The sequence below is a fragment of the Condylura cristata genome, unplaced genomic scaffold, assembly GCF_000260355.1.
Source record: "Condylura cristata isolate star-nosed mole 26May11 unplaced genomic scaffold, ConCri1.0 scaffold00023, whole genome shotgun sequence".
NCBI classification, from domain to species: domain Eukaryota; kingdom Metazoa; phylum Chordata; class Mammalia; order Eulipotyphla; family Talpidae; genus Condylura; species Condylura cristata.
The window spans coordinates 23,808,552-23,820,764 of NW_004567124.1; the positions used below are offsets into that span (position 1 = coordinate 23,808,552).

Sequence of the window (12,213 nt, forward strand, 5' to 3'; positions counted from 1 at the left end):
TCAGCTTCTCCCAGAGGTACATCTAGATAAATCTTGCCTTATTGCGTAGTTATTTCTGTCAGGCTTTTGTTTTTGTTGGGTTAATTGTGAATTTAGACCTTCCATCCTCTTCAGCCCCATATTTGTGAACAAATTTTCCTTCCCTGTTCCATTACCATCCCCCGCTAGAGAACTATAGTAGAATTTCAAGGATTTGGCTATACATTAAGTAGAAAACCAGCAATTATTTACTGACAGAAAAAGCGTTGGGAATTTTAGACAGGACAGTAAGCTCCTGACTTAGAGAAAGGATTAAGACTGCAACAAAATTCTGCTTGCTTAAATTTGTACAGGGACATCCCGAATGCCTCAGCTATTCAAATTGGGTCAAGTCACTGAAAAAGGAGTTCAAAGAAATAGCATATTAGCTAGGAGGGAAGATGTATGGATAAGACTGATAGTACATTAGTGGAAATACTGGGTCTGAGGAGAATGTTTTGCCCCCTTAGTTATTGAGCAATGGAGACAGCAGATGGCAAAGTCTGCAAAGGTCGAGGTCTATATAAAGATCAGCTATAATTTTCTAATCAAAGCTGTAACCCCACTTGTGATAGAAGGGCATAAAATAGAAATTCAGAAAGTAATTATTGAAAGTTTTTAAAAGTCTATAAGACTATAAACAAGTCCATTTACTTAAGAAATTTATGGCTTTTGTTAGTCATTGGTCAGTATGTTTTGGAGACAGGAAAATTGCTGATGTGTGACTCAATTTTATTTTTGGAAAATAGTATCTGACACTCATAGTTCCATAATTCAGTACTAACAAATGTTAGCCTTCATATATTTGCTTCAGATCTCTTTTAAAATTGAAATAAACATAGATAGGTTATAAAGTTTCATTCAAACTTTTCTGTTCTTTCCTCTCATCATAAATTTGATGTCTCTCTTTTTATTCCATGTTTTTATACTTACACTAATTACATATGCACTCATGGGCATATAATATTTTTGTTTATACAGATTGAGTTGAACTGTATGTCTATATGTGCAACTTACTGCAAAGCTGTCATTGTTTTTACATATAACTGATTCATTTTTTAAAATTGCTTTTAGTCTGTGATTTGTATGTACAACATTGTATTATTCATTCTTTATTTGACATCTGAGTTGTTTTCAGTTTTTCTTATGACCAGCAGGTTGTGAATATCCTTGCACATGCTACATGTGGGAGAGTTGCTCTATGATAGGGTTTCTTAACCTAGTCGCTACTACATTTTGGACCTGATAACTCTTAGCTGTAGGAAACTGGATGTCTTTTTATTTACTATTATTATTTTTTGATTAAGAATATTTATTTATGCATACAGAACTCGGTTACAAGCCAGAAGTGCAGGGGCAGTGAGAGGATTCACCAGACACAAAGTAGGGAGCAGTACAGGCCGAATGACTAAGTACAGGGCTGAGCTGAGCAGTGGGAGGGATGGCAAGGGATGGGGGATCAAACTTGTGGTGAAGCATTGTGCTTTAACCCAACCCATTGCACTGTCAGGCAAGGCCTCTTTATTTATTATTATTTTTATTTTTTAAAGATTTATTTATTTAGGCATACAGAACTGGGGTACAGGTCAGAGGTGTGGAGGGTGAAAGGATTCACCAGAAAGAGTGGGGAGCAGAACAGGCAGATCCATGAAGTATACTGCTGAGGGGAGCAACTGGCAGGCCAGGAGAGGTCTGCTGCACCATGTGGTTCACCTCCTGGGCCAGGGATCCCAGAGCGGCTGTCGCTAGCTTGCAGTGCTGTGCTTTAACCCACTGCTCCACCAAGAAGGGCCCTATTTATTATTATTTAAAAATTTAAAAAATAAACTGGCTTTTTGTTTCTTTTCTTTTTAAGACTGATTTATTTATGTATACAAGAACTGGGGTACAGGCTAGAGGTGCAGGGGAGGTGAGAGGATTCACCAGAGACAGAATGGAGTACAAAACAGGCAGATCAATGAAGTACACTGCTGAGGGGAGCAGCAGGAGAGACAGGAGAGGTCTGCTGCACCACGTGTATCACCGGGGTGGGGGTCGGGGGTGGGGGAGTGGGAGTAGATCTAACTCCCATTGAGGCGCTAGCTGCTAGTTTGCGGGCTAGCTTGCAGTGCTGCTCCTTAACCCGTGGTGCCTTAATCCCTTGGGCCAGCCACCAGGGAGGGCCCTATTTTTAAAAGATTTTATTATTTTTGCATAGAAGAGCTGTGTGTAGACTGCAGGTTTGGGGTAAAGGGTTGGTGAGAGGATTCACCAGAGACAGTCAGGGACAGAACAGGGCAGCTCAAATCGAATGCATTTTAGAATGTTTAACAGTACCCTTGGTCTCTAGAGGTTCACTGAAGGCTAATAACACCTTCCCACTTGTGACAATCAAAAATTTCTCTTGCAAAATGTCTTCTGCACAGCATAATCAGAATCGGTTAAGAACCACTGTTCTAACATGCTGAAATTTTTTTAAAAGATTTATTTATTTATGTATACAGAACTGGGATACAGGCCAGCGGTACAGGGACAGTGAGAGGATTCACCAGAGACAGAGTGGAGAACAGAACAGGCTGACTGATGAAGTACACTGCTGAGGGGAGCAGCGAGTGGTCAGAAGAGGTCTGCTTCACACACCATGTGGTCATCTCTGGGCCCTGGGATGGAAGTCATGTGCAGTGGCTTTAGCTTCTTAGTGCAGTGCTTTAACCCTCTGCACCACCAGGGAGGGCCCCACATGTTGATTTTTAATGCTGCATTCTGGAATTTATGTAATGTTATAATGTAACTGTTACTGCCATTTAAAAAAAAAAGAAAAATGCATGTGTGTGAAACTGCCAGGTTATTATAATTCAAGTTTAAGTCTTAAGATATTCTTGTTGATTATGGCTCTCAGCAGGCTTTTTTCCCCACTGTAACTTATGGTGTGAGGGATTTTTGGCTGAGAGAGACTTGGGTCTTTAGTACCAGGAGATAGTAAAGAGAAATTGAAACTTCAGTTTAAGAAGGGTTGGAAACTGTACAGATGACTGTACAGCACTAGATCTTTCTCACCAGCACTAGATCTCTTTCCTTGAATAAACATGTTTTCTGGACTTGGGCATCTGTCTGTGGAGCAGGTGGAGAGACAGGAGGCATAGAGATTTTAATGTTCTGACATAATGCTTAGAACATAAGGTACCATCCATAAATGTTTTTTTGAGTTACTTCTTAGTAGAAATGAAGATGGGGGTAAGGGCAAAGGCAGCTGAGCGTCTCATTCCTCTGCCCTTGAATTAAACTGCTGGGGAGGGGGGCGTGGAGAAGGGCTAGGAACGTTTTGGAATGAATCCAAAGTTTGAAATGTCACTTTAACCTTCTCTTCTATTAGGAATCAACAGTAGCCTTTCATGAAGAACTGCCTTTTCCCACTTGCTGCTGGAGTTAACAGTGTTTCCTGCTGGCAAAATAGGGGACATGCCAGCACTGTAAGGGTTAATCATCTGATCCTTTTACCATATTCCTGGTTGGGGGTGGGAGGAATTGGGAAGGAAAGGAAAGACTGCTTTTCTGTAAGACCGGCACTTTAGCCACTGCAAGTCACTGCCCTACATGCCTCCTATCCTGTCGTTCCTTCTTCTCATGATATTGTTTCCTGTTCCCACCAGTTTGTTGTTCTCTCTTGTTTTCTCATTTTTTGACCGCCCCCACCTCCCTACCCTCTGCCAGTACCGGGGTGGAGGGGGATGGTATAAGTGATAGTGGGGAGGGTGGGGGCGGGGAGCGGGAGGCTTGGGTTCTAAGCTAATGAGCTGATGGGATACCCTCTGCTACAGAGCGGGATGAGTGGGTACTCCAGCGGGGATGTGGTCATTGCCGGCCAGTGAGGGCGAGAGAGCCACAGCCCACTTCTTCCTTGGAGCTGGAGATGAGGGGCTGGGCACCCGTGGAATAGGCATGAGGACAGAAGAGAGTGACAGCGAGCTCCTTGAAGACGAGGAGGATGAAGTGGTAAGAGTAGAGAAAATGATGTTTGGGACTCCATTGTGTTGGAATCCTGGTAATAGTGAATTGAGATTCCTTTGGATGAAGACATTAAGCTCTTCTTTCCAAATGCACAGACTTAAACTGGCCTGATCCTGATCAAGGGGTGGGTAAGTGGAAATCGATTGGTTAGTTCACAGGGTGGGTAAGTGGAAACTGGGACCAAAGTCCCTGTCTTTACTCTCTTCTTCTGTGGTCTGAGGTTATTTGTTCTCAGATTCTTCAGCCTGAGAGTCTTCAGACTGCTATAAGCAGTAGGAACTCTAGAGGCTCCTAGAGTCCCCAATCTAGACCAGAGATAAGAGTCAACCTTTGCCTTATATGTCCAAAGTCCTGACAAGATTTTCTGGCGTAAGGAGATCTCATCAGTGTTCCCCAGTAGGGTTGTCTAGATACAATCTTGCTGAGTTTCTGACAGTACTTTCTCTCTGTAGCCTCCTGAGCCTCAAATCATTGTTGGCATCTGTGCTATGACCAAGAAATCAAAGTCCAAGCCAATGACCCAAATCTTAGAGCGACTCTGCAGATTTGATTATTTGACTGTTATCATCCTGGGAGAAGATGTGATCCTTAATGAACCTGTGGAAAATTGGCCATCTTGTCACTGCCTTATCTCTTTCCACTCTAAAGGTGGGGTCTGGGAAAGCATGGTGTTGGGAATGCTAGACTGGGAAATAAAGTTCTTGCTATGTGTCCTGACATACTTGAGGACAGCACAAAAGGATTTGCTTTTCCTGCAGCTTGAAGGATTTTCTGGGAGTAGTTCAAAGCCCATTTTATAACCTCAGGACAGCTCTGAGGTTCTTACTATCTCCAGGAGGACCCTAAAAATAATTTTTCTTCATTTTTTTTCCTGTTGGATAGTCTAGACCTGGGGAGTTACACAGAAAGATGATGGATTGTATGGGTAGACTTCAGTGGAAATTAATAATAAATTTAATATATCTGTTTCTTTTGCTGTTTTCTTACTTGTTTCTTAAACCTTCGCTCTCTGTTTCCTTTCTCCATCCCAGGCTTTCCTCTGGACAAAGCTGTTGCATACTCCAAACTTCGAAACCCCTTTCTTATCAATGACCTGGCAATGCAGTATTACATCCAGGATAGGTATAGCTTTTTGTTGGTTTGTGGGAGGGGTGGCCCTGAGAATCGTGCTAGTCAAGAAAATCCTCTCTGGGAGGATAGAGTCAAACATCCATGTTTCCTTTTTGGACTAGATCCTCTGAGTTCTGTGCCCTAGTATCTCCCAATTTCTAGATAAATGAGATCCCTAGTTTCTCCACCATCCCCCATACCTCCCAGCTAATTTATATTGGTGACAGGAGAGAGGTGTACCGGATCCTTCAGGAAGAGGGTATTGATTTGCCTCGGTATGCTGTGCTCAATCGTGACCCTGCACGGCCTGAAGGTGAGTGCTTCACTTTGTCCAGTCCTACCCTCCCTGCCATTTTTTCTATGACTTTGCCCATTTTGCCAACCTTTAGACATCTCCTAGGTACCATTTCTCAAAGTGAGTATTTTGATAAATATAATAACCAATACTTTGGTTATTGGATTATGGGTAGAATCAGGGCCATATGAGAACAGAGACTGAGAGCAGAGCCTTGAACTTCCTTTGTAGGTAGTGTTACAGCTATATACCTTATGTAGATATTACTATATCTATTTTAAGATAGATAAGATATATTCATAGAAATTTGAGGAGTAGGAGTTGGAAGTACTCCTCAATCCAAAGCCCTCAGAATGACTATACACCTGCCTTTTAGAGTGCAACTTGATAGAAGGTGAAGACCAGGTAGAGGTCAATGGAGCTGTCTTTCCCAAGCCTTTTGTGGAGAAGCCAGTGAGTGCAGAGGACCACAATGTTTACATCTACTACCCCAGCTCAGCTGGAGGAGGAAGCCAGCGCCTTTTCCGTAAGGTGTGGTGGGCATTTGAGCATTTGGGGTCTTAGGTATAAACACAAGATTGGGATTGTGGGGAGGGGAGCTGGAGGATTTGGGGAAAGAGAGAGGTAACATTTTTTTTCTTCCTTTCCTCCTCAAGATTGGAAGCCGAAGCAGCGTATACTCTCCTGAGAGCAGCGTCCGAAAGACAGGGTCATATATCTATGAGGAGTTTATGCCAACGGATGGCACAGATGTCAAGGTTATGGTGGAAACAGATTTAAGAGATTATAAATGGGTGGGAATGGGTTCTTGGAAAGCAAGTGGAAATCTTTGGGGGGGGTCATAGAAAATTAAGTGTGAGTGTGATGGCTTTCCTATTCCTGTGAAAATAGCAAATGGGGGAAGTAGGCATTGACTTTGTCACTGTCAGAGCAAGGGCAAGAGTGACATGGAATGTGGCATAATATCGGTAAGTTATTTCTTAATAAGGACTATATGATAGTGCCGGAATCCTAGGAAGACATCTTCATAATGATATGTAGAACTCAATAAGGAAAATGTCAGTCTCTTTGTTTTGTTTTTTTACTCTGAAACTAGTCAACAGACCTAGAGCTTATGTTGTCTTCTTGCATGCAGGGTGAGCTGTAGGCATACTCACTGATGCTGTGTACTTGCACAGGTGTATACAGTGGGGCCAGATTATGCTCATGCTGAAGCCAGAAAGTCTCCTGCTTTGGATGGGAAGGTCGAACGAGACAGTGAAGGGAAAGAGATCCGCTATCCAGTCATGCTGACCGCCATGGAAAAGCTAGTCGCCAGGAAAGTCTGCGTAGCTTTTAAGGTGAATGCAGGCCCATAGTGGGTTGTGGAGAGAGACAGGAACAGGGGCCTGGTAAGAAAGAACAACTCTCTTGTTCTTACCTTGCCTCTTTCTACTACAGCAAACAGTTTGTGGATTTGACCTTCTTCGTGCCAATGGTCACTCCTTTGTGTGTGATGTTAATGGCTTCAGTTTTGTCAAGAACTCAATGAAATACTATGATGACTGTGCCAAGATTTTGGGGTAAGGGACACATTGGGCTGGGAAGAATGGGCTTAGAGAGTTTGAAACCTTTTAATTTATTTTAAATATTGTTAAAATGATTAAAAAGTAAAAAAACAAGGGGTTGTTCAACCTCCTGGCTTTCTCAACACTACAGTTGTAGAGAATTACTGCTAATAGTTTTACATACAAAGGTATGTCCTTTTTTTCCAGTTACAAACAATTTTACTAGATGTGATTTACTATACTACTGTTTTATAACTTTGACTGAAATATTCTTCATATAATTTTTAAAATATTCAGAAATACATAAGGATGATGAATATAGTGAACATCCATGTACTTACCACCAATCTTAAGATAAGAAATAAAATAAACAGGATACATTTGAAGATTTATTTATTCATGAACCCCATACAAGAACTGGGGTATAGGCCAGAAGTGTTGGGGGGGGTCGCATGGAGAGGGTTCAGTAAGGACAGAGAGCAAGCAGATTTATTGAAATATACTGCTGAGGGGAGCAGCAGTGAGACGAGGTCTGCTGTGGCCTATGCCCTGTGGCTCAGCTCTCTGGCTGGGAATTGAAACTCATGTTACAGTGGCTGCTGATAGCATGATAGCACTGATTTAATCCTTTGTGCTACCAAGGAGGCCACAAGGATACATTTGAAACCCCTAATACCCTCCCTAATTTTTCCCCTTCCCTCTCGCCCAGGGAAAACCACAATCTTTAATGTGAGGTTTGTCCTTCCTATGCATTTATTAATATTTTATTATATTAAATGTATCATTAGATTAGTTTAAAAAGAGGAGCCTTTTTCGTTTTTTTAATTTTTAATTTTTTATAGGAGCCTTTTCATAGATTTTATACAAATACATTCTCATACAACTTACTGGATTTTGTAACCTTCATTCACATACATAGGTCAGATGCATTCATTTTCACATGGTCTCTTTGTGTTTCTCCTAGAAATACCATAATGCGAGAGCTTGCCCCACAGTTCCAGATCCCATGGTCTATCCCCACAGAAGCTGAGGACATTCCCATTGTCCCTACCACATCTGGGACTATGTGAGTAACAGTAAAACATCTGGGATAACTTGATTAATCACTAAATCAGTGGTCACTTTCTGACCCTGTACTACCTGGGAAAGTAGTCTGGATCTCTTCTTGGCAGTTTCCTTCATTTTATCTTTATTCCTGATCTCAGGTTGTTGTTTCTCTCTTCTTGGGCATATCAAATAGGATAAGATGACAGAAGACAGTGTGGGGTAAGGTAGAGGAGAGTTTCTAACAATCTTCTCTATCTTAGGATGGAACTTCGTTGTGTCATTGCAATTATCCGCCATGGGGATCGTACTCCCAAACAGAAGATGAAGATGGAGGTTACACACCCAAGGTAGGATGAATGTCCTAATTTAGATAAGTATGCTATTGTCAGGGAGGAAGGAGAGGGGGCAGCTTACAGAGGTTTTAACTCTCTCACTCCACACTGAAGCTTCTTGTTCTTCAGGTTTTTTAGTCTATTTGAAAAACACGGTGGCTACAAGACAGGGAAGTTAAAATTAAAGCGGCCTGAGCAGCTGCAGGTAAGGTGGTGAATCTGACTGGGAGGAGCAATGCTATGAGCAAGATAGAGGGTTTAGGATTTGGGGCCTTGAAAGAAATTAGGATGAAAGGGTTACTGACTGGGACTTGGCTTTCTGTCTGAACACCCTGTTATTCCTCCAGGAGGTGCTGGACATCACAAGACTGCTTCTGGCTGAACTAGAGAAAGAACCAGGTGGTGAAATCGAAGAGAAGACTGGAAAACTAGAACAGCTGAAATCTGTGCTGGAGATGTGAGAAAGGGAATAGGAAAGGGAGCCCATAACAATGAGGATTGTGTACTGGTCTGGGAAGTAAACTGTGGGTTTGTCCTGCAGGTATGGTCACTTCTCAGGCATCAACCGGAAGGTGCAGTTGACTTACTACCCTCATGGAGTAAAGGCTTCTAATGAGGGGCAAGGTAAGCTATAACACTGCCTTCCCTTTACCACTCAAATCTCTAAATTTTTGAACCCTTAGATGAACTCTACACCCCGTTTCTTTCCTGGGGTCTTAGGAGATCTAACTAATGTTTAGATGTCCCCACGATTTTCCTTAGATTGAGATCTGTCCCTCATTCCTACAGACCTGCAGGGGGAGGCTCTGACCCCTTCGCTATTGCTGGTACTGAAGTGGGGTGGAGAGCTGACTCCTGCTGGCCGAGTTCAGGCTGAGGAGCTGGGAAGAGCTTTTCGCTGCATGTACCCTGGAGGACAAGGTAAATGTTTTGTGGGGTAAATACCTAGCAGGGGTGAGATAAAATGATTAGAGAATAAGTTGGGAAAATGTAGGGACAAAGGCAACGTGGAAACTTCAGGTGCATGGGCATTCTTTCTTCCACGTGGATATTTATAGCAGTCCATTCCTGGTCTTCCCCATGGCCTCCAGGTGACTATGCTGGCTTTCCTGGTTGTGGGCTGCTTCGTCTTCATAGCACTTTCCGCCATGATCTCAAGATCTATGCTTCTGACGAGGGTCGAGTACAGATGACTGCTGCTGCCTTTGCCAAGGTGCACATTTCAATTCTTCCACAAACCCAGCTTTTATTAGACAGAGAAGCAGAGTGTTTGGAGAATTAATTAGGTCATTTCAGGGTGTTGTGTGCCAGTTGAAAGAACTTCCTGCTGTGTCTCATCCCATTCTGTGCTACGGAAAATGAGCTGAGAATAATGGGAGGAGATCTCTTGACCTGTACCCCATTTTAATTTTATCTCTGGGACCAACCAGAGCTGGGGGACTAGACTGAGAGAGACACAACCAGATTTTGTGCTTTCCTGCTTAGGGTCTTCTGGCTCTGGAAGGGGAGCTGACACCCATTTTGGTACAAATGGTGAAGAGTGCCAACATGAATGGGCTTCTGGACAGCGATAGTGATTCCTTAAGTAGCTGCCAGCACCGGGTGAAAGCTCGACTGCACCATATTTTGCAGCAGGATGCACCCTTTGGACCTGAGGATTACGATCAGGTCAGGCTCTCCTTACCTCTGTGCTCAACACCCCGATCCCAAATTCCTAGAATTCTAACCATTAGTGATTAATAATAGCATTTACTACATGCCAGGTACTGTTTGTGTGCTTTCCACACATTATCTCACATAATCTTTACCGTTTGGGATGATTGTGGCTCCATAAGCTCTTAACAATTTCAAAAATACAAAAGATTTTTAGTTTGGTACCATGATTCATTGGTCATTAAGCTATTTTTAATCCTTATTTAAAGCAGTTAGTGTAACTAGTGCAGTTAGTGTAGCTAGTGTATTTTTCTTAGTGTAACTTTTTACTAGTGTAATTTTGCTAGTGTAACTAATGTATTTAGTGTAACTAGTGTCATTTTGCTGCAGAAATGTAAATGTGTTCATTTATGCAAAAGACCTTGCTGAAGGTACCCATACAACCTGTGGCATATGCACTGTATTAACTTTTTAAAATTAAAAAAACTCAATTCCAAAATATAGCGAGTCCCAAGGATTATGAATAAAAGAACGTGTCAGCAATGTATTGCTGTGTAAAGAACTACCCCCAAACTCAGTAACTTAAAACAACAACCATTTATTATCTTAGTTCTAGGCTCAATTGATGTTGTTCGGGGTTTTTCCTAAAATTGCCCAGATACTGAATGGAGCTGGAACCATCAGGGATGGTTGTCTGGGATGAGGGGATGGTTAGGTTGTCTCCCTCTTCATGTTCTTCCTGTAGTCTTAGCTTTCCTTCTCCATGTGTCTTTTCCAAGGGGTTTCTCTAACATGGTGGCTGAACTTCTTAAAATGGTAGTTAGTATTATGGTGATGGCATATGGGTGACTTGGTGATGGGAAACCCGTGGGGATTACAATTGAGATGGAAAAAAATGTACAAAATGATGTAAAAATAAACTGTTTATATAAAAGAAAATGGTAGTTAGTACTTCCCAAAGGCAGAAGCTTCCAACCTTTCTTAAAGTGTAGGCTCAGAATTAGAACAACAGACCTCTCCTGACCCCGCCTGCTGCTCCCCTCAGCAGTGTACCTCTCAGTCAGCCTGTTCTGCTCCCCACTCTGTCTCTGGTGAATCCTCTCACTGCCCCTGCACCTCTGGTCTGTACCACAGTTCTGTATGTATAAATAAGTAAGTATTTAAAAATAAATAAATCTTAAAAAAAGTTAATAGCTATCTTTAATATACCCCAAAATCTATGGACCTGTGCTTCTTTCCCCATTTTACACATAAGAAACTAGATTCAGAAGAATTTAAGCAACCTTTTCTGTCATCCATCTAGTATAAACCCAAGGAGTCTAAACCCAGCCTGTGCAGGGCTGCTTAGTGTTAACTCGCAGTGGATGCTTTTACCCGCAGTCATCCTTTCCGCTGTGTATTCAGGCCACAATTGACTGGGACTGTCCACTACTCTACCACTGATTGTTCACTTCTGAGAGGCTCTTTAAAAAAAAAAACAAAAACCAAAAAGCAGTTATTTACTTTCCTAAACTATAGCACCACTTACGTCATTTTTCAGTGTACAGTGTGTGTAATGGCATTACGTACATTCACTCTATTGTGAAACCTTTTCTGATAGGCTTTGAAATAAATATGCTAAGTAGCTGAGCACAGTGCCAAGAGAATGGCATTTTCTGTATTGTTCTCTCAATGAGGTTCAGTAAGGGCAGGGTCTTGCTCCTTTATTTTCCTATCTGTTGCTCAATGTCAAATGCAGGGAAACTAAGACACTTTTCATTGCTCCTTTGTTTCCTTTTGCTAGCAGGGATGGGACCTGTGAGAACTATGTAGAATATGTACATTCTGTCCACAGTCCTCTCGCTCCCTCCCCACTCTCCCTTCGCTGTGACTATCCTAAAAGCTTGAATTGGCACCCAATTCTGCGGCAGCACCTCTACTCTAGATTCAAGCCGGCATCTATTTAGGGGAATAAAAATGTTTCTATATCTGTTACCCTCTCTCGGAAACATTCTGTAAGGATTTTGAGGGATTTTAGTTTTAGCTTTATTTCCCATCATTTTCCATGTATATTTTACAACCCCAAGAAAGGAACCTCCATCTGCTTTACATCCTCTGGACTCCTACACTTTTTTTTTTTTAAAGATTTATTTATTTGTGCATACAGAACTGGGGTACAGGCCAGAGGCTCAGGAGCAGTGAGAGGCTTCACCAGAGACAGAGTGGGGAGCAGAACAGGCAGATC

The 12,213-nt window shown here is 42.2% G+C and overlaps 1 protein-coding gene across 4 annotated transcripts in view; it reads left to right on the forward strand.

Annotated features, from left to right (window-relative positions):
* PPIP5K1 (diphosphoinositol pentakisphosphate kinase 1) overlaps nt 1–12,213 on the forward strand; it is a 38,696-nt gene continuing 26,483 nt past the window's right edge. For 2 of the 4 annotated variants that reach the window (XM_012728556.1, XM_012728557.1), the window contains exons 1-18: nt 1–16; nt 3,371–3,467; nt 3,816–3,990; nt 4,458–4,653; nt 5,037–5,127; nt 5,343–5,428; nt 5,787–5,941; nt 6,067–6,168; nt 6,589–6,750; nt 6,851–6,972; nt 7,922–8,023; nt 8,265–8,351; nt 8,466–8,541; nt 8,684–8,793; nt 8,878–8,960; nt 9,126–9,257; nt 9,428–9,549; nt 9,822–10,004. In XM_012728556.1, coding sequence (XP_012584010.1) covers nt 3,844–3,990; nt 4,458–4,653; nt 5,037–5,127; nt 5,343–5,428; nt 5,787–5,941; nt 6,067–6,168; nt 6,589–6,750; nt 6,851–6,972; nt 7,922–8,023; nt 8,265–8,351; nt 8,466–8,541; nt 8,684–8,793; nt 8,878–8,960; nt 9,126–9,257; nt 9,428–9,549; nt 9,822–10,004 — 1,956 coding nt within the window. In that variant the 5' untranslated portion in view covers nt 1–16; nt 3,371–3,467; nt 3,816–3,843. The remainder of the gene's footprint in view (nt 17–3,370; nt 3,468–3,815; nt 3,991–4,457; nt 4,654–5,036; nt 5,128–5,342; nt 5,429–5,786; nt 5,942–6,066; nt 6,169–6,588; nt 6,751–6,850; nt 6,973–7,921; nt 8,024–8,264; nt 8,352–8,465; nt 8,542–8,683; nt 8,794–8,877; nt 8,961–9,125; nt 9,258–9,427; nt 9,550–9,821; nt 10,005–12,213) is intronic. The other 2 variants (XM_004687861.2, XM_012728558.1) reach the window with 1 other exon arrangement.